The 22,350-nt window shown below is 33.4% G+C and overlaps 2 protein-coding genes across 2 annotated transcripts; both read right to left on the reverse strand.

Annotated features, from left to right (window-relative positions):
- Positions 1–27: 27 nt before the first annotated feature.
- Positions 28–5,554, reverse strand: LOC125851419 (uncharacterized; the record flags this gene model as incomplete). The annotated part of the gene is made up of 9 exons (XM_049531217.1): positions 5,455–5,554; positions 4,726–4,801; positions 2,303–4,632; positions 1,916–2,227; positions 1,737–1,833; positions 1,227–1,650; positions 790–882; positions 365–679; positions 28–104 (listed from the first exon to the last, which is right to left on the reverse strand). Coding segments are annotated over exons 3-9 (3,618 nt in total), but the record flags the coding sequence as incomplete, so codon positions are not given.
- A 13,770-nt stretch (positions 5,555–19,324) lies between these two features.
- On the reverse strand, positions 19,325–20,437 carry LOC125851418 (agamous-like MADS-box protein AGL80). Its single transcript, XM_049531216.1, has one exon. The coding sequence runs from the start codon at positions 20,435–20,437 to the stop codon at positions 19,325–19,327; it is 1,113 nt and encodes a 370-aa protein (XP_049387173.1).
- Positions 20,438–22,350: the final 1,913 nt, after the last annotated feature.

Below are 22,350 nucleotides of genomic sequence, written 5' to 3' on the forward strand. Positions count from 1 at the left end.
TGGACAATCCAGGTAATCAAAATTGACCACAATACGATCTTCTCCAGCTAAATTTAGCACTTCTTTGACTTTCACTTTGAGTTTCTTTTGGTTTCCTTCTGAATCTGGAATGGAGAAAAAGAAATGAAATGACAACAAAGCCAGTTAGCCTTCAATATACAATCTATTACAAAGATCCTGTTCAAGGAAGCTACTTTGTATCATTTTCTGAATAACTGGAGAACATCTTTAAACCTATACCAATAAATGACAACCCGCTATATATCAATAAAAGTAGTAGTATCAAAAATTTTGCCAGCCCCTCCAACAAGAAGAAAAAAAAGAAAAAAAATGATGAAAAAGAAAACAGAAGTGTAAAGTTTACCTATTGCTTCTACGGTCCAATACTCCGTAGACTCACGTCCAACAACACGCTTCTTGAATGGTTCCGGTTGTGATTCGGCCTGACTTGATGAAGTCGAATGTGATGCAGCCTGATTTGAGGAAATCGATTGTGATGCAGCCTGAGTTGACTGAACCGGTTGTGATGTGGCTTGAACTGAGAAAGTCATCTGTCTTTTTGCCTGAACTGACGAAATCGACTGTGATGTGGTTGGTTGTGCATTTGGTTGAATTGACAATGTAGGTTGTGTTTGAACTGAGTTTTGCAAGTTCTGCCAGTGCTTGGTCTTTGCCATTTCTACAATTAACCAAAGATAAGATAAATCAGAAACTCTTAAAAAAATATTATAATTGCAATGCTTGTAAAGATTACTGGTTCATCCAGTGAATAAGACTTCTCTAACTAGCCTTCATAAAAACAGATGAACTGCAGATTTTCCTTGGTCTCTGAGAAAGAGAATGAATGAAGCAGAAAAACAACAGTAACAGCAGCCTCAGAAACTAAAAGAAAATCATAAGAAATTTGTATCTAAATCCACACACACATGAAAAGATTAAATCTTAATAAAAGAGTGATGTGATTAACAGATACTAATAGTTTTTCCTTTACACCAAAACTAAAACGCCTGCTATGTGTGTTCAGACATATGCTCCTCTGTTGAGATTTGGATGTTTCCATAATCAAGATCAAAAAAAATTTCAAATTCTTGTTGTTGGTATGGCTCATTCTCAAATATTTCTTCTTCATCAACTTGCCCCATGTCAAACACANTTGCCAGCCCCTCCAACAAGAAGAAAAAAAAGAAAAAAAATGATGAAAAAGAAAGTAGAAGTGTAAAGTTTACCTATTGCTTCTACGGTCCAATACTCACGATCACCGGTGTGAATCAATTTAGAAAAATTGACACAATTAAAATTCCAAACATCTCTTTTAAACCCTCTATCTCGAGTAGTGTCAGCCCACTTGCATTTGAAAAGCACAACCCTGAACTTTCCATAATAGTTAAGCTCAATAATATCTTCCAACTTCCCATAATATGGCAAATCTGCTTGTCTTGCATTTCTATCAGCACTAGATGCAATGCAAGAAGTGTCAGACATAAGAAAAACTCCACTATTTTGAGTTTCCAATCCTTGTTCTCTAGACAAAGTTCGAAATTTGAACCCATTAATGTTATAAGCAGTGAATCTTCTTGCATATGGCGCTGGACCTTGTGCTAAAAACTTTATTTCATCAGAGATTGTGTCTGCTATATCTTGATTCATTATCTAAATAAGAAAAATATTTTCGTCAGATATTCTAAATTGAATTAGAAATCCTATGCAAAAGTATCATTCTAATTTAAATCACTCACCCGCTTAGGAAACCAATCAGCAAACTCTCTATTAATTCTCTTTTCTACCTCTGTTACTGAAGGTTTTCTGCCTCTTGAACTCCTTTTAATGTGTTGCCTGAATTCACTACAAAGGAAATCAATCAACAATCCTTTTATTAATGTGTTTTTAATAGATCAAGCTTATTTAAATTACTTACTCAATAAATGGCTTTGCTGAAGCGCAATTGAGTAACACATATCGATGAGCTTGAGTTTTCTCCAAATGAGTCAAAGGAAATGTTATGAAGCCTCCGACAACTTTACCTTGTCGAGGGAACATAGATGACATTTCAGAAACCTCATTACGATTTGATTCATCATTTACTCGTTTAGGCCTATTTATCCTCGACTCGATATCCTCAAAATAACGAGAAAAAAGAGTTAGAACTTCTTCAATTTTGTGACCTTCAGCTATACATCCTTCTGCCTGTGATTTATTCCCTATAAGGGACTTGAAATGACCTAACAATCTATAATTAAAATTACATAGTATTAGAACAAGCATTTATTTTGAAATAAAGTTATTTTTGAATAAGATATTTTACCTTTCAACAAAATACATCCATCGATAATGTACTGGACCACCTTGTATTACTTCGTCCACTAAATGGACAGTTAAATGAACCATTACAGTAAAAAAGGATGGAGGGAACAACATCTCTAGGTGGCAAAGAGTGGTAACAATCCGTTTTTGTAGCTTTTCTAGGTCCATGAGGCTCAAGTTTTTCAGACAAATGTGTCTAAAAAAGGAACAGAACTCTACCAAAACTGCAACAACTTGATTCGGAAGCACATTGCGAATTGCTATCGGCAGTAATTGTTCCATAATGATGTGACAATCATGACTTTTTAATCCAAAGATCCTCTTTGATTCTAGATGTATACAACGAGATATATTACTTGAATAACCATCGGGCATTGAGATATTCTTTAAAGTTGTAAGGAAGGTCACTTTCTTATCCTTTGGAATTGTAAATGCACCAATCCGAAAATCATCATTCTCATCTGGCCAAAGGTCTTGCCTTATATCCATATCTTGTAGATCTTTTCGAGCTTTAATATTATCCTTTGACTTTTCTTTATCATTTAACAAAGTGTATACAATATTGTCAAAAACATTTTTCTCAATATGCATAACATCTAAATTATGATGCAACAAGTTGGATTCCCAATAAGGAAGATTGAAGAATATGCTTTTTTTCTTCCACTGTTGAGTTGAACCTTCACCCACGCTGCTTTGTCTATTTTTTATTCTTTTTCTTTTTCTTTTATCATTCAACTTTGCTTGTCTTCCAAATGTAACATCAATATTTGTCACTTGTTGCAAAATATCTGATCCAGATAACTTTTTTGGGGGGTTTCTTTCTTCTACAGTTCCATCAAAATGATTCTTCATTAATCTGAATTTGTGATTTCTTGCCAAAAATCGACGATGACCAACAAAGCACCACTTTTTACTATGATGAAGTCGACAAGGTTCCATGTCAAAATTACAAGATGGACATGCAAAATCGGTATATGTGTTCCAACCAGATAAGATACCAAGGCCCGGAAAATCACTAATTGTCCACATAAGAGCTGCCCGCATTCTGAACATTTCATTCTTTGATGAATCAAAAGTCTCTACACCTTCACTCCACAACTCATTTAACTCCTTAATAAGAGGTTGTAGGTATACATCTATGTTATTTCCCGCCATCTGTGGACCTGGAATGATCATTGATAGAATAGAACTTGGTTGTTTCATGCACAACCAAGGTGGAAGGTTATATGGAACCAAAATTACAGGCCAAATGCTATAATTAGTACTCATCGCTCCAAAGGGATTGAAACCATCACTAGCTAGCCCTAACCGAACATTTCGAGAATCAAAAGCAAATTCAGGATGAGTTGTATCAAATCTCTTCCATGCCTCACCATCTCTAGGATGCCTTATGATTCCATCTTTGTTACCACCCTCCGCATGCCACCTCATATGTTCTGCCATCTTAGAGCACATGAACAATCTCTGTAATCTTGGCTTTAATGGGAAGTAACACAAAATTTTTGCAGGCCTTTTTTTTTTCTTACCCGTAGCAGCCACTTTACTGTTTGTATTCTTCTTATCAAGCTTCCATCTAGAAGTGTGACAATGCTTGCATGTTTCCTCATTAACATCATCTCCCCAATACAACATGCAATCGTTTGGACAAGCATCAATCTTAACATAATCAAGACATAGCTTGTTGATAGTTTTCTTGGCCTCATAAAAAGAATCAGGGATCTTTGCAAATTTAAAGGCATCCCTGAGTAGATCCAGTATCATAGTCATTCCTTTGTCACTTAGACCAGACAAACACTTTATGTGATATAATTTTAACAAAAACTCTAATTTTGAGTACTTAGACCCTTCATACAATTCTTCCCTTCCATCTTTAAGCAACTCAAAAAGGTCTTTGTCATATGAAGTGGGCATATCATTTAATATCTCTTCTTCTGCCACTACTTGCGACGGACCTACATCAACGCTCTCTCGCATAAACCCATGAAATGCTTCATTAATCAATAATTCTACGGGATTTTTTGGAGGCTGTGTATCCTGAGTAGCCTCTCTGCTTTCAGAATTTTGCAACACAGTTGTTTCCCCATGCATAATCCAAATGACATAATTTTGAGGAAACGGCTTGCAAATCAAATGATCAAACACTACAGCTCTAGTCTGCCATTTTCCAAAACAACATTGAGGACACGGGCATTTTATTCTATCTTCTATAGCTCCATTTTTAAATGCAAATTCTAGGAACTGATTCAAGCCAACCAAATATTCTTTTGTGGTCCTTGGCATTCGAATCCAAGATTTATCCATCGAAAAAACAAGATTAGCAGACAATATCACCTATAAGCATCAGATGAACTTGAGGCCTCAACAATTTCCTTAGAGGCCTAACCACTGAAAAATATATATTGATCTAAGCAAATGAAAGAGTACCTCAACTTTCTTTATTCCTGAAGATCTAGAAGCTCTCCCGTTAATTCCAGTTCCAAATATTGGAGAGGGATCGGACCTGATAAATTAAACAAAGGAACATTTTCTATAAGATTATACATTTGTTTATATAAACAATACAGGAACAATGGAGGACACACTTTGGTCCAAAATGGGATGTTTTTGTACAGAGGAAGTCTGTTTTTATAAGATTATACATCTGTTTATATAATGTATGCATACAAGTATACAGAGATAAGTGAAGATTGAGGGCACATGTAACAACTAAAGAAGAATTAATTAACAAACAAAAGGGGAAACTATATACACCTTACTCCAGCATAAACAAGGATCGACGGAGACAACAACTCCAAATTTTACGAAGAAACAAGGCACCTGTTAGCGACACCATTTGAGACAAAGTGTCCCCAAAAAATCTGTAGACACAGAATGTCTCGAAGAATCTGTAGAATCACCAAAATTATAACAAAATAAACATAATTCTACCACAAAATACATGCTCAAATTTGATATTTCGAATTTTTCATCCATGAAGAATACAACAAAATTAACCTAATTCTACCTCCATGCATCTATACAAACAGCCAAAAAAACAAACTTATCTAGTAAATACAACCAGTAATTTGTACAATTTGTGAAGATTCGGATGAGAAAATCCAAAAATGTGAGGTAGGTTCATTATTCAAAGAGGTGAGAAGTGGAAAACATTACCTTAGAACACCTATCCCATTTTGAATCTAGTGAGTAGCTGAAGTTTACAGAGTTGTGAGGAGACGTGCAGTTGTAGACGGCGGAGAAGTGCCGCTGTAGACGGCGGAGAAGTGCCGCTGTAGACGGCGGAGAAGTGTCGTTGTAGAGAAGTGTGGCGGTGAGAGAAGTGTGGCGGTGAGAGTAATTTAGAAGGAGTGAAGTTTCAAAAGCTGTGATTATTTTGTATTTTGTAATTAAATTAAAAATAGCTATTTATTAAATTACCTATTTCCAAAAGCTGTGAGTGTTTTTTATTTCATGAATTAAAAATATATATATGTTATAGTTTAAAATAAAAATTGTATTTGGAGATAGCAGGTGTTTAAACCTCCGGTATTTACTTAAATTTTTTTCTGGGGGTTTTAAATCCCCGATGTTTACTTTTATTTTGCGTCAGCTACCAAACCCCCGTTATTTAATGTAATTTGTGGAGGTTTCAGCTAACCTCCGCTTTGAAACCCCCACGATTTAGGTGTTTTTTTGTAGTGCAAACAGACCATCGACTCAATAGAGAAGTCATCAAAGCAACATTACAAAAAAACATAATAGCAAGATATAAGACAAACGAAGCAGCAAATAATAATATACATTGGAGAATAAGAAACAACCACTACAAGAAAAGTGTGAATTACATGGGGATTTTCCTGGGATTAGTATGAAAATTTGCAGGAAAATTAGTTTCCTACGGATTTTCATACTAATCCCCAGGAAAATCCCCATGTAATTCACACTTTTCTTGTAGTGTTAACACGACTTCTGAATACTACTACTAATACAGAGGAGATGAGATATGACTAACCCTCTGCCTCTCCTACATAAAGTACGACAACACTCCGTTACCTACTAACCATCTACCATAATTCTCGACTTCCATATTATTTTATCTAGAGCCAATCCTCCCCCCCCCCNTCCCCGGGCACCATATTTCACCTCACCATAAAACTTCATTCCTAATCATATTTTTCCTAGTATATCCACACATCTATCTGATCATTCTAATCTACGTTACACCCTCATCTCCACTGCATTCACACGTCCTTAATAAATTTAAGCAAAGGTTTACAAATATTTCTATTGAAAAAACAAATCAGAATACCAACAGAGGTCTAGAAATTTTCTTTTAGTGGAGAGGTAAGTAATCTTTCATTTTCAATTAATTAGAAGTTTCAGATTTAAAGTCTGAATATATAATCAACTTTATTAAAGAACACTTCATTTCTCAATTTGAAATACAATCAACTTTATTAAAGAACACTTCATTCCTCAATTTGAAATTTTCCCATGGGGAGCCACTTAGGCGAAGGTGGTCTCCAGCGTACACCCTTCGTCGAAAATTATGAAGCGTAAAAAGATTAAATATAGCTATTATGAGTGTGTTTAATTTTGCACGCTCTTAACATAACTAACAAAAACATTTACACACCCTTCACAAAGTTGCTAGCTCCGCTGATGAATTTTTCGATACAAATCTAAATTCTATCAGACCTTAATAATCATGAATATCAAGTCACGAATGAAAATGATTTTTTAAAGAAAGACCAAGACTTGAACATATCGAATTATCCTATCGCTATTGCTGACGGTAATCATTTTAATACAAAAATATAATATAATATAATTATTAGTAAAAAGGAGAAGATAAAATCTTTTCTTTGAGGAATAATGAAAAACAATTAATTAGCTAAATAATAATTGTGAGTATTAAGCGGAGCAAGAACCGGTCTTTCTGACTTTTAGCCAACAGATTATTAATTAATTCAACTTAAACATTAAAAAAAATAGAAAAATAACTTGTTAATTCATTATCATGAAAGCTCGAATGAATCTCTTTTATTTGTGAATTAATTAACTTAGCCACAATAGTTTATGCTTTCACTTTGTTGCTAAAATCACATTTTTGTTTTATCTGGTACTTTAATTTTGAGATATTACATTTAAAAATTTGTTGTATAGAGATATTCTTAAAATTAGTTTATTATTGCCTTAGAAGTGGTGGCGAAAAATTCCAACAAGAAGAGTTAAAAAATAATTTTCTTCAATGCCATTTCACAAATTATATATGAAAACATATATTATTTTTATTCTATTTACGTAATATAATTTTCGTAATCTTGAAGAACTCCATTTATTGGAGCAAAGATTTGGTTTTGATGTTGAAATCGAAATTATTTGATAATTTCCTCAAATAAATCTTCAGAGTCCATACAAAAGAAATCTAAAATTTAGGTTACATATGTAGAAGGGCATAAAAAATGCATTTTCATTAGATCGTAAATACTTGGTAAAAACTTATTCATCTCGTAATTTATATCAATAACGGATCAAGGAATTTGGTGAAGAATATGCTAAATTAAATATACACTCAATAACTTATATCTAACTTGTAAACACTAAACACCACAGAAGGTAGCTCAGATCTGCCCATGCATGTCTTCACATACAACCGTATCACTTAATAGCCTAACTAATAAAACTATTCATAGTTGAATGACCATCTAAAATATAATTACATATAAACATCGATTTCGGATAATTTTTTCACTAAAATAGTGTAATTTTTTTCGAATGAAGTAGTTGCTACTAGTCTAATACTTTGATCCTACTGAAACTAGTCATCCAATAATTTGGTTGTTAACGAATATTGCAAAAAANTTCCATGTTTTTTTATTGAACTAACTCTAGAAGCTTCTTAGAGTTTGTAAAGGTATTGGTAATAGTTTCATGGTTTGGAAACACCTTTGGTTCTTCGTGGTAAGGCCTATAGACGACAATAGTCAATTCAATACCACAAAGGGTGTTGAGTTTATGAGCCTTGTTCAAGAATCCTTTTGGTCTTTTCTGCTATGAGGCTTTCCTCGCAATGATATTTTCAATAAAATCTGACTTCACCTTCTTTCTAGTCATGACTAAAGATGGGGAAGAGGAGGAGAAATGTGTTCTAGAATATAGGGGATCAAATGAATTTTGTCTTTGTTGTGTGTTACTTTGCCTAGGATTGATTCCTATGTGTAGGATGAAAAGATATTGAAACAAGTGAAAATTTCAAATATTGGCCAAAATTTTTGAAATATTAATTTTTTAAAATATTTCAAAAATATAATAAAAATTAATTTAATGATTAATAAAACTTAAATATTTATTGAATATTAAATAAAGATGTGTATGATTATACCCGTTGTAGTGCTATAAAAGTACATTATAATTTTCTCCAATTTTAAAAGAAATCATATTTAGTAGAAATTTTATATTGCTTTCAATAATATTAAAAGCCGAATCATGCTCAAATTTTAATTTTATTTCATTAAAAAAAATTCTAAATTAGTTTCGAGCAAAAGCCATACACCAAATAATTGCACAAGATACCTACCAAACTAATGTGTTTACACATATTGAGGAAATAAGAGAGTTTTGTTTCATTTTAAGAATAATATTCAATTTTATTAAAAATCAAATCATGCTCAAATTTTGTTTTTATTACATTAAGAAAATTCCTATATTAGTTTCGAGCATAAACAATACATAAAATAGTTGCACAAGACACTTATCAAACTAATGTGCTTGTTTACACACATTGAGGAAAGAAAAGACGAATACTATTCAATTATATTTAAAATCAAATTATGCTCAACTTTTGTTTTTGTTACATTAAAAGAATTTCTAAATTAGTTTCTAGCAAAAGCAATGCATAAAATAATTGCACAAGACATTTACAAAACTAATGTACTTACACATATTGAGGAAAGAAAAGAAAATTTTGTTTCATTTTAAGAATACTATTCAATTATATTTAAAATCAAATCATACTCAATTTTTGTTTTTGTTATATTAAAAAAAATTCTAAATTAATAGTTAAAACGTCAAAATTTAAACTTAATTAGTAAATTCTTCTTTGTACAAAATCATTTTTTTTAGTTTCAATCAATAAAGTTTCCCTATCAAGAAATAAAAAAGTCTTTGACTTTTGGGCTTAGGATAATCTCTACATTCACGTAAGTTTCATGTTCCTTGTCATGTCTTTCCCTGATCAACGCAATAAAAAAGTCTACTTGTGTATGTAAAAATGAAAGAGCAAACAACAATCACATATAGAGTGTAATTATCACATACTATATTTTTTGTGAGTTAAATTTAATGGATTCAAAGGTTACAATTTAAACCTAGTTGAATCTTTGTTCTTTCCATATTCATGCTACAATTATTAGAAAAAATATGTCATATTATAACATTGCAAATGGAGATTTAATGGCTAAAAGGACAATTTAATTTAAACCTACTCGAATCTTTCGTCATTTTTTATTAACCCTATAAGTAAATAAGTCATACTAAATATATTCTATGCGAGTTAAAAAATCTAACAGACAAAAGCTATCTAAAACCTATATGTAAATTATGTCATATATATGTTGTTCATCCTGTATTCCTAAGATACTTAGAACAAAAACATTGAAGAACTTGATAAGAAACAACAAATTTTAAACACCATTTCAAAAATAGAAAATTAAAACCAATAGAGAAAATAAACTCTGAAACAGCTTAGAAACAATATACAAAATATTTTTCTTAAAGAATTGAGCCCGCTGAATGCACAGTGTTCCCTTAAGGAAATTATTCCCCTCAAGTACCCGAGGTTAATAAAATACATCCTCCCAGGATAGAACGATCTTACTCACTGGTGTATCGGTACCTAAAATCACGGTGTCAGCGAACCACTCAACGGCAGTAAAGTACACTTAGAATACTAAATTTAGTAGTAGTAGAAGAAGTTCAGAAAATTGGTTCACTTAAAATGAGAGGAAATCCCTCAATTTATAGAAAACAAAGGATAGTGTGAAGTGGTTTTTATTGTGTCTTACCAAAAAGGTCACAACCCTTTGAAAAAGTCACAACATTTCATAAAAGTCACAAACTTTCATAAAAGTCACAACTTTTCATAAAAGTCGCAACTCTTTATAAAAGTCCCAACTTTTCATAAAAGTCACAATTCTTCATTTTCCATTCACACCTTTTATAACCCAACAATCCCCCGCATGAATGGGGAATGACTCCAAGACAAAGAAACGGACAAGTGTGTGCACTTTACAAGCAAGAATTAATTGCATCTGGATAAGTATGTTTCCCTTTGAACTTTTCGTAGTGAACATATGTCGGATATACTCGGTCAATCGGTAGATTTGATATCTTTGAACCGTCAATTTTTGGTGTATACCTAGACAACCATATGTCACACAATCAACCCTTTACCATTTATGGTTCTTACGGTTGTGTTTGTTTCAGCCATAAGCACCTCCTGGTTTCATGAGTGTATAGATAGATGGACTTTTGACAATCATCCTCTTTGAAGTGTCTTACACTTCACACTCACATAGGTAATTTCTAACTGTGTTATCACGTATATACACTATTTTATCAAGTCTGCCAAACTTAGAAAATCATTAAAAAATTTAATCTTTATTAACTCATTAACAAGCCTTAATGTTGTATCCTTGTTCCTGAGCATTGTCTTCATCATGAGAACTGATTGAGTTGGTTGACAATGCCGAATTGTCAGTCATAACTTTATTTTTCTCCTTGAACCTAGCTCTTAGGATCTCCAGTCTGCTAGGTAGAGTTACCGCCATGATGACTTGTCCTAAGTCGTAAACCCATTCCCTTAGATGATCTTTCAACTTTCTGTCAAGTTAGATCTTTTTGTAAAAGGGTCCGACACATTATCCTTTGACTTTACATAGTCAATTGTGGTAATTCCTGTCACGACCCAGACCATCGTGATTGGCACCCACACTAATCCTCCAGTAGGAGAACCAGTACTACAACCCAAACTAACAACTTAACCAAACACAAAGGCATTTAAAGATACAGAAGCAGATTTAAATGCTAAGGAAGAAATAAGGAGTTCTCATAAACTCCAAACAAAAGTCTAACAACCAAAACAAATGTGGAATAACACCTAGAACCTGAAAGTCAATGTACCAAAACATCTAAAGTTCAACAAGTTTAAGAAAATGGGTACAATTCAATTAAACATAAGAAATCCTAAGTACTAGTCTAAGCTCGAAATGTGGACATAGATGAAAAGAGAACTCATGGCAGTCCGGAAGAACTGGCTCACCCTTGAATTCAATTGATCACTGATCTTATAAGCGAGGTTTGTCAATTACAGCTTGAAGATGCCTGTACTCAACAAAGAAAGAGCAAGTGCAGTATCAGTATACAACCACAATATACTGGTAGGATCCGACGGCTATCCCACTAAGTGCAACATACATAAGCCATTACAATTTAATAATAACATGCATATACCGAACATATACAATATCAACATCACTTATGAACAATGTACACTTTCACAATTCTCAAGATATACAATTATGGCAAGTCAATGGTCCTCTCATGGAACCCACACCCAAATTGTTAGGTACGTCGTACCTATTCCAAGTTAGCGTGTTGGATCGTGACACCCATTTCAATGTTTATGCCGGTACGTGGCAATCGATCCAGTTAGTATGTCGAAACGCAAAACCCAATCCATTCAACAGGCCACAATCACAATCACAAAGTACATTCTCATAATCATACAATCAAGTAATGATTCATGACATTCAATTATCCGTCGATCCTTATTTACGATTAGTGTGATCAACAAATGCAGCATTCACATACATATATGTATCATAATAAAGCAAGAACAAACATATATCACACAACATGAAATCACAACCCATCACCTACCTCAAACAAAGCTTGAATCCCCTAAGAAACTTGATTATTCCCTTTTCGGATCCTTTCCGCTTGTTCTTGGTCTACAAATAATCAATATAACACGAGAATCAATAAACGATGTCTAATTATCATGATTACAATCAACTCTATTAAGCCTAGATCAAACTCATGATCCCCATACCCATATTAGGGCTTTTACCAACATGATTTCCATATCAAAGCCCCCCCCCCCCATCGATAATTACCTACTAGTTTACGTTCTACGAATTGAAAAATGGATTTGAAGAGTGAAAATCTTACCTTTAGCCTCAAGAATGGAGGAATATTGTCAAGAAAACACCTGGGGTCGTTTCCTAGCTCTCAAAGTCGAAAAGTGCAGAAGAAAACGTTTTTGGGTTTATTTCCGACTTAAGTCGCGTCTGTCCCGCCACAACGGTCCTTACCCCACTACAGCGGCCCCGCCCTGGCAAGAAAATCCCGGCTTAGCAGCTTGCACGAAACCATTGAGCAAATTTAATAATTCCAAACCCCCATTTCACAACACACTTTCAATCCATGACACTCAGAAAATACATGTTCACGCTAAAATTAGTTTTGGGAGTTCTACTGGCCCGAATTCAATTTCGTAAAGTCGTACGGGTTCCTGAACGTCTTAGCTATCTACCTATATGATCAAATTCATAATTAGACCACCAAATTGTTATCAGATTTTCCTAGACCTTACTGACTTCGATTTAATCTAGGTTGAGAAATTCCAAGTTACTACGAAAAGTTTTCAGGCCCAAATTTTTCCCCATTGGCTTTTATATAACAACGGGAATATGTCGTTACAATTTCACTAGAGAGTAGTATTCTTACGGTATTATGTCTATGTCTTATATGACGAAACATTTTATAATACATCATGCTCCATGCCCTACTTATTGCATCTTGACTATAAAAGTGTATGCATATTAATGCCAAAGGTTTGGGCCAAAAAAGAATTTATATCAAGAAATTTCAGAGTCTTTCAACTTATTCACTGGTCTTATCTAGAGCACCTAGCTCAGAGATCATTGTAGAGCTAGGTATACACTTATTTTTTGAAGATTTCCAAAAGACTGCTCCTCCACCAAGAGTAAGTATATATCCACTAGTAGATTTTACTTTATTTGATCCCGGTGATCCAATATGCATCACTATATCCTTTCAATAATGTTGGATATTGTTATAATGCAAGACATAGTTTTGAGTATTTCTTAAATACCCCAAAACTCTTTTCATTATCACCCAATGAGTTCGTTTGGGATCACTTGTGAACCGACTCGGTTCATTAATAACACATGCTATATCTGATCGCGCACATTTCGTGATATATATCATACTTCCCAATACTCTAGCACAATCCAACTGCGAGTCACTTTCGCCTTCACTCTTTTGAAACGAAAAGCTCACATTTATTGGAGTCTTGACAATATTGAAATTCAAATATTTGAACTAGTCAAGTACCTTTTCAATGTAATGAGATCGTGACAATGCTAAACATTATAGTGTTCTAAGGATTCTTATACATATGATCGCATCAGCAACTCCAAGATCTTTCATATCAAACTTGTTTTCTAGTATACGTTTAATAGCATTTATATCATTAGTGTCTCTACTGTTGATCAACATTTCAACAATATACAAACAAACAATGACTTTGTGATTTTAATGTAAACACATTTATCACCTCCATCATTCTTAAATCCATTTGTCAATGTGATTTGGTCAAATTTCTTATGTCATTGTTTGAATGCTTGCTTTAGTCCATAAAATGACTTAGCAAGTTCGCACATTTTTTTTTCTTTACTAGGAACCACAAAATCCTCGAGCAGTTCCATGTGAATTTCTTCCTCCAATTCTCCATTTAAGTGAGTTGTTTTCACATTCATTTGATGAATTTGGAGGTCATACATCGCAACTAATAATAGTAACATCCAAATGAATATGACTATAGTTACTGAAGAGTATGTGTCGACAAGATCAAGACCTTGTTTTTGTCTAAAGCCTTTGACAAAAAGTCTTGCTTTATATTTTTCAACAGTTCCATCGACTTTTATTTTTCTTCTAAGAATTCACTTTGAACTCAAAAGTTTATTTTTTTGAGGAAGATCAACCAACTTCCAATAGGATTGCTCAAGATTGAACCAATCTCACTATTGACACGATCTTTCCAAAAAGATGAGTCCACATAAGACATAGGAAATGTTACAAAATCAGCTCTGAAGGTAGTAGATGTCCTTTGCCATTTACTACACGTCTGAATCTTTTTATTAAGTACATTCTTGTTTTGTTCTTTGCAAGGTCCTTTAGACTTTTCACTAGACTACTCAAATCTAATTTTACAGTCCACAGTTCTTAGGTCTTTAATCATTTTAGGAATAGGCACTTAGACTTTGGCTAGACACCCCCACACTTTGAAATATTTCAAGCTAGATTTCCTTCCTTTCCATTTCTCATATGGAATAGATTGTGTCATGAACAAATAAAATTGCTTTCTTTCTGAAAAGACAAAACTTTTTGTTATTCCCTTTTGCAGTAAGATAGTTCCTTCACACAAGTTTTGTGGCAAACCATCATTTCCTTCAAAGTTCTTTTTATTTTTCATTCTGCAATTCCATTAGATTTAGGTGAATAGGACAGTAGCTTGATGGATAAATCCAATTTTCAAACATATTTCTGCAAAAGGAAATTTATATTCTCCATTCCTTTGACTTTTTATTTTTTTCGCAACTGATTTCAACTTCAATTTTATATTGCCTAGATGTTTCTATTGTTTCACCCTTACCATTCAGCAAAATAGACATAACCGTATCAAATGCAATTGTCAATAAAAGTTATGAGATATTTTTTTCCACCACGAGATGGTGTTGACTTCATATCACAAATGTCAGTGTAAANAGTTATGAGATACTTTTTTCTACCACGAGATGGTGTTGACTTCATATCACAAATGTCAGTGTAAATCAACTCTAAAGGATTAGAATTCCTTTTTCAACAGATTTATAAGAATGCTCAGCATACTTAGATTCCACACAAATTTGCCATTTTTATCTATTGCATTCAAAGTTAGACAAAACTTCTATGTTGATTAGTTTTCCTTACAAGGTTTTGTAATTGACATGTCCCAAGTGCTCATGTCACAAACAGTTTGACTCAAGCAAGTAAGAACAAATAAAAATATTTAGTTTGAAAAAATCTCCGTGAGGTAGCTTTTTCTCAGAAATATATATTCCTATTTCTTACAATTTTGTGTGATACAAACATTGTTTATAATCATCACCTTGTCAAATGTCCTTTTTGGAAGTACCTTTCCATAACTTTTAATTTGATTGTTATAGAACTACCCATGAACAAAGTTTCATTGGGTCCAATAAAGGGAATATAGTCCAAATGCTTCTTTTACAAAACATGAAAAATGACTATTCACCAATATTCATGTCTATACAAATAGTTATATTTAATGGACATATCTTTTCATGAAAAAACACAACATTTTAAGGGCACTTTTTCATAAAAGAACTCGATTATTTTGAACAAGTACACAAATAATTTGATTGTTTCATACTAGTCATACCATATACTAGTAAAAGAGAAACTCAACGACCATAATATCAAATATACTCCAAGAATTTTGTTGTAACACCCCGTATATGAAAATAGACCAGATTGTAGATTTCTGGTGTTGCAGGTAGCACTCACGGGCACCATCCACGGACCGTAGGAGCACCCACGATCCATCCTGCAGGTCCGTGGTTCGTGTCAGCAACCTCTTCCAGAATTCAGCCAGAGATTCGGCTAAGTGTCGACCCACGGCCGGACCTACGGTACGTAGGTTAGGTCACAGATCGTGGTTCGTGTCCGTGGATCGATGCCCTAAAGCCCAGCTTCAGTCCCGATTGACGGTTGACCAGCACGGATCATCATTCGATACACGGTCCATAGGTCTGACCGTATGTTAGGGTCAATAACCAGTTAGCTAAAAATTATTAATGGGTCAACTTCAGATAGTCATAACTTTAAGCACAAAAGGAATTATGTGTCCTATAACATATGATATGATATATAATTGAATCTTCTTTCCAACGCCACTGGGTTTGCTAAATTCCGACCTCCGAGTAAAAAGTTATGCTCGTTTTAGGGAAGCCCTGTCGAGCACACTCGACCGACGACTCCAATCGACCGACCGTCGATTGACCTCCGGCTCGTCAGTCACTCTGACAGCAGTTAAGTCAGGGGACTTTTGGTCTTTTCCTATTTCGTTTAACCCCTAAGATACGTAGTTTAGACCCTAAATCATGAGGTTTTAATCAGTTTAAGCCTAGAAACATAACTAGAACTTATCCAAGTCAAATCATTAATCAAAACTTAGAAAATTAGAATCTAGAGAGGAGAAAAAGGTCAAGAACCCTAGTTCAAGAACGCAGCAAGGTTCCATCAGTTCTAGCCCCGAAATCAAAATATTTTTCCGTGGTATTCGTCACCAGGTATGTGGGATTTTACTAGTGGGTTCCTTTCGCCCATTAGGTCTCTAGAATTCAGTCAGATTCTTGATTCCATGATTATGAATAGACCTAGGGTTTCTAGAATTTCAACAGATCATCATGAATTAGTTATTTAAATGCTCCAAATCAGATTATCATGTTTTTTCTCAGTTTCTTACATAAATTTCAGAACCCTAGCTATGTATTTCATTAGTTCTTGAATTACACATGCTAGGTCTGATATTTCAGTTATACATGCCTCAGTTTATGAATGCATTATTATCAGAGTAATTGTTGCATTCTCAGTTTGCATGTAAAGTTTCGAGCTATCCAGTATTTACAGAGATTCAGTCATAACCAGTTAACTACTTAATTCATTGGGAGTAGCATAATAACGAGTTGGACTAGGGTTCATCGTACCCATATAGTCCCAGAACTACGAGCCACGTAGGTGTAAGTCCCCTCTGTGGGCAACATCAGTTTAGTGATCACTCCAACATGCCTCTATACCTCTGAGAGGGTATATTGGGTCCTCTCTATGAGGCGTATACATCGGACTCCACATTTAGCTCATGTGGTTTTATTGTCGGTTATTAGTAGTTCCCACAGTTCAGTCAGACTCTATTGCAGTGACCACATTTACAGTTCATTCAGTATTCAGTCAGCATGTTATAAATTGGTCATTGCATTCAGTTAGCTCAGTATTCAGTATCTATATCATGTTAAGATTATTTCATTGCTTTATTGCTTTGTTCAGTTATATGTTCTTTCAGCTTTACTCTATCATGCATGCTCAGTACATTTCAAGTACTTACGCATACGTACGCTACATCTTCTCGTGATGTAGGTTCAGGTTCTCAGCATCCAAATCACGCTTAGATCGATTCCCAATCTTCAGTTCAGCAGCATCAGTGGTGAGTCCTCATTCTTCGAAGACTAGTGACATGTTTATCTTTATTGTTTTTAGTCTTTAGTTTCAGTTTTACTAGACCTAGTTGGGGCATGTCCCAGCATTTCTACTCAGTTTAGAGGCTTATTTCAAACATAGTTAGATTCAGCTTAGTGTTGAGTTAATATCTTATTTGTATTAAACTCATCAGTTTTCATATATCTCAGTTATAGTATATGAGTATTTCCCCATATTTCAGATTTATTTATGATTTAGCTTCCGCACAGTTTCTATTATTCAGCTTATATTTAGTATGCTCATGATCATGCCAGCAGGGTTAGCTTGGGATCACTTGTGGTCCTATGTCCCGTGTCCGCGTCTTGGGGGTAGCTTGGGGCGTGACATTTGTGAGTCTAACATAATACAAAAGTATCATCAAATTTCATAGCTTGTGCTCCAAATTTAAATTAGACACTAAGTTTAATTTTACTTTGTCTTAAGCAAAGAATCCCCCACATTTTGAAATATGATCTCAAAAATATTTTTCAAATAGTTGAAAATAATTTTTCCACATATTTTCCCAGACTATCAATGACAGCATGAAACCTCTTTTGGAAATATTATTCTACGAAAGAATTATAGTGCTTTAGTTCTCTTTGACAGTCTTTACATAGTGTCAAAATTCATTTCATAGAGGCACCTACTACAGAAGATTCATTCGACAAAGAAGGGTGTCTTTGGTTGCCGATACCGTGGTTGAATGAATCACTCCACATGGCAACAAGAAAAGTGGAGTTTGGCACAGGTCAAAGGGAAAAGCAAGGAGGAATTCCACTTTGGAAAGGAAAATGACAATTCCAAACGAAGGACCCTGGGACAATCTTTCCGGTGTCCAAGTGTCAAGACTCAAGGACTTGTGTCCGCATAACATAATTTAAACATAGTTATATCTTTTATCTTATTTTATGAACCATAATAAGTAAGTTTATGTCATACAATATCTTTTGCAAGTTAGTAACCTTAACATACAAAACATCACAATTAAAATCTAGTTGAATCTTCTATCCTTAACTAAAAAATGAATTATCTCTCACTAACCTATTTCCTCTCTTCCAAAAAAAAAAATCTTGAACTAAGAAATGTTATATATGTGGGGATAACTTTTTCTTTTCTTTTTCTGTTTTTGTTTTTTTTTCATAGATATTATATTTTTCAAGAAAAAACCGTTTTCCAGGGAGAACAACTTTGTTTATAGCATTTGAATATAACGAACAAAGAAGCAGCACTTATCATAAAAAAATCTTAAGTGAAGAAATTTCAACCTGCCTAGCAATATTTGGATTAAATATCTTCTTTAATTTTCTTAAGAAAATAATAATCTTCTCACCTAAACATTCATTCATCATCATTTTTTTTATTTTTCTATTATAATTATAAATTTGGCGACCACAAAACTCAATTCAAAGAAATTATGATCAATTAAACATTAGAGTCATAGTAAAAGTTGAGAAGCAATAGTAAAAGTTGAGCAATTCAGAACTTATCCAATGTTCTAATAGTAAAACACATAAAATTAAGACAAGTACTATATATTTTGTGTTTATTATAATGTTCTCATACTTTAATTAACATTACACAATAAAGTACTAGTGTCATGCTTAGAAATCTATATGAAACCAAAGTACAGACATTTCTACTAATAATTAATCCTAGATCCTTATAAGTTGTTGTTGTGGTGGTGATTTGGATCTTGAACGTGAATGTCGAAAGATGTATCATCAAGTAAAGTCATTATCTCATCATCATTTAAGCTCAGCAACTCAGAAAATGAAGGACTCCGTGGAATGTCAAATGATCCATTAACATTGTTCTCAATTGGCACTGATGCACTCATTGAGAGGATATTCGTCGAAGGGTCTATTTGTGGTGCCATTGGAAGAATAGGCATTGATGAAAACATTGGATAAGCCATTGTATAGGTCATTTCAGGATACCTTTGTGAAGCTGATGATGAAGGAACCTGTGAAAGATCAACAAATGGAACCATTTGAGGAGGAGTCCTCAAAGGAAGCATGAATTGAGGCACTTGAGCAGGAGCGCTGGAAGGACCCATCAATGGAGCCGTCAGAGGAACCATCGATGTTGGAGTTACATCAGGAACCAAATTAAGAGGAGCCCTTGGCCTCTCGAAATTGGTCCCACTAGGTACAGTAGATGAAACCAAAAGAGGAATCTCGGATAGTACTGGAGCATCAACAGGGGCCAAAAGAGGAGACCATGACATGTCGAAGCTGGTCCCACGAGAATCCATCAGTCCAACAGTAGGTTGAGGAGCATTCGATGTAGAACCTTCTTCGTGAGTTTTTGCTTCGATCACGTCATCCATCAGTTTGAGATTTTTATTAATCACATAACAGAGATCGTTGAGATCTTCTAGGTGCATGTTATTGGGCATCTCTTCACCATTCAACAATCCATACACTTGGTTTGTATACTCCATTTTCTTGTTTTCCTTCCTTACCTTCTCAAGTTCATTCTCAATTTTCTTGATCCTTTTCGTGATTATATTTTCTTGCGTTTTCATGTTTTTTGATCTTTCCTCCTCTGGAAGATCGAAATATTTTGTAAAGATGTCGGTAGCAGCTTCATGATTTGGAAATATCTCAGGCTCGTTGTTGTAAGGGCTATTGACTAAGGTAGCCAATTCAACATCGCAAAGGGTGTTGAGTTCACTAGCCTTGGTTAAAAATCCTTTTTTTCTTTTTCTATATGAGACTCTCCTCTTAGTGTTATTTTCAATAAAAGCAAACTTCACTTTTGTTCTACCCATGATCAAAATGAGGAAGAGGAGGAGAGAAGTGTTTATTAGGATTTGGAGAATGAAATGAATTTATTATTCTTACTGTTGTTGTGTGTTTCTTTGCTAAGAATTGCCTCCTATTTATAGGGTGGAAATTAAGTTTTTGAATTAGAGGATACTTAGTTGTCAAGGGTACTATTTGGGCATGAAAATAAATGACGGTAGATTTGATATCAAATTAGATTCTACTTGACATAAATGTAGTTATGACTCTAGTCTTATGTTGAACAAATCTTTTTGAGTCAAACTTTTCTTATTAGGAAAATAATTTAATTAATTTATATCTAGGTAAGTATTATCCATCAGAGATGGCCATAGAGTATTAACAATGTTTTTTTGTAAAGAAAGTCTAAAAAGTTGTATATTTTATTTATGATTGTAAAAAAAATATTGAAACAAATGAAAAATTGAAATATTGGCCGAAAAATTGAAATATTAATTTTAAAAATATTTAAATAATATAATAGATATTAATTTAATGATTAATAAAATTCAATTGAATATTAAACGAAGATATGTGTATGATTATTATCGTTGCGGTGCTTATAAAAGCACATTATAATTTTTTTCCAATTTTGGAAGAAACCATATTTAGTAGAAGTTTTATATTCATTTCAATTATATTAAAAGTCAAATCAAGCTCAAATTTTAGTTTTTTTTTTACATTAAAAATATTTCTAAATTAGTTTCAAGGCAAATTTGTACATAAAATAATTACACAAGACACCTACCAAACTATTGTGTTTATAGATATAGAGGAAAGAAAAATAGAATTTTATTTTATTTTAGAATAGTATTCAATTATATTAAAAATTAAATGATGCTCAGATTTTGTTTTTTGTTACATTAAAAAAAATTAAATTTGTTTCGACGCAAATTATTACATAAAATAATTGCACATGGCACTTACCAAACTAATGTGCTTTACACATTTTGAGGAAAGAAAATAGAATTTTATTTCATTTTAAGGATTGTACTCAAGAAGAAGAGGAGGAAATAGTTGTAGATTGTCTTACTAATATTTTATCCATGTCATCTTCATCCTTTCTCGATTGTGTTTTGATTTCAATTTTTCATTCGAGCTCTGCATTTGGCTGTATTTATAGTGTATTGCGTGTTTTTTGAGAAAATTATTGGTATGCCTTTCTAAGATTCCATGAAGGTTTTATAATGGTAATGAAAATGCTAATTTTGATGTGCTTTTCCATTACTTGCGTGTAATATATATTTAGTTTTTTTTTAAGTTAGTGAATTAGGGGTTCATAAGGCCATTAGATTTTGAGTAATCTTATTAATGTTAAAATTTAAGTAAGAAATTGTTTGACCTATCAAAGAAAAGATTCTCATGTGCTAAAGAAATTTAGAAAGATGGATTGAGACTTCTTACAATCGGATGTTCATCAAAATACAAAGATGAATTTATTAGTGAACAATAACTAATTCTTCACTAATATTTGTAGATAAAAACAAAGAGTTTTCAAGTTTTTTTTTTGTATAGTTTTATTTTCAAAATAGTTTGTTATGATTATTATTGGGAGTATCTGTCATAGAATCTTAAGTACCCTGAAAATGCCTGAATTGAACATCAGTGAGTACCTTGGATGGAAAGACAATCTAATATTTTTATCAAATGAACAACTGTAAAATATGTGTGTACGTGTATATTACTTAATTGTGGTTAAATATTATGTTTTTTTATTATAATTTATAACTTGCTAATACGTTTATGTGTGCTATTCAACTAAGAAAACATACAACCTACTTGTTGTCCCTGTGAAGCCATGTAAATCACTTCTCATATATTCAGTAAACATATCAAGGCCCATAGGTTCCAATCCCATGGGCAACATTTTTTCCCCTCTTTTTAATGCTTTGGGAAATGG

This window comes from Solanum stenotomum, unplaced genomic scaffold (assembly GCF_019186545.1).
Source record: "Solanum stenotomum isolate F172 unplaced genomic scaffold, ASM1918654v1 scaffold25323, whole genome shotgun sequence".
NCBI lineage: Eukaryota > Viridiplantae > Streptophyta > Magnoliopsida > Solanales > Solanaceae > Solanum > Solanum stenotomum.

Bases quoted from the DNA above. Each gene is read 5' to 3' on its own strand.
- LOC125851418 (XM_049531216.1), bottom strand. From the start codon at position 20,437: ATGGGTAGAACAAAAGTGAAGTTTGCTTTTATTGAAAATAACACTAAG.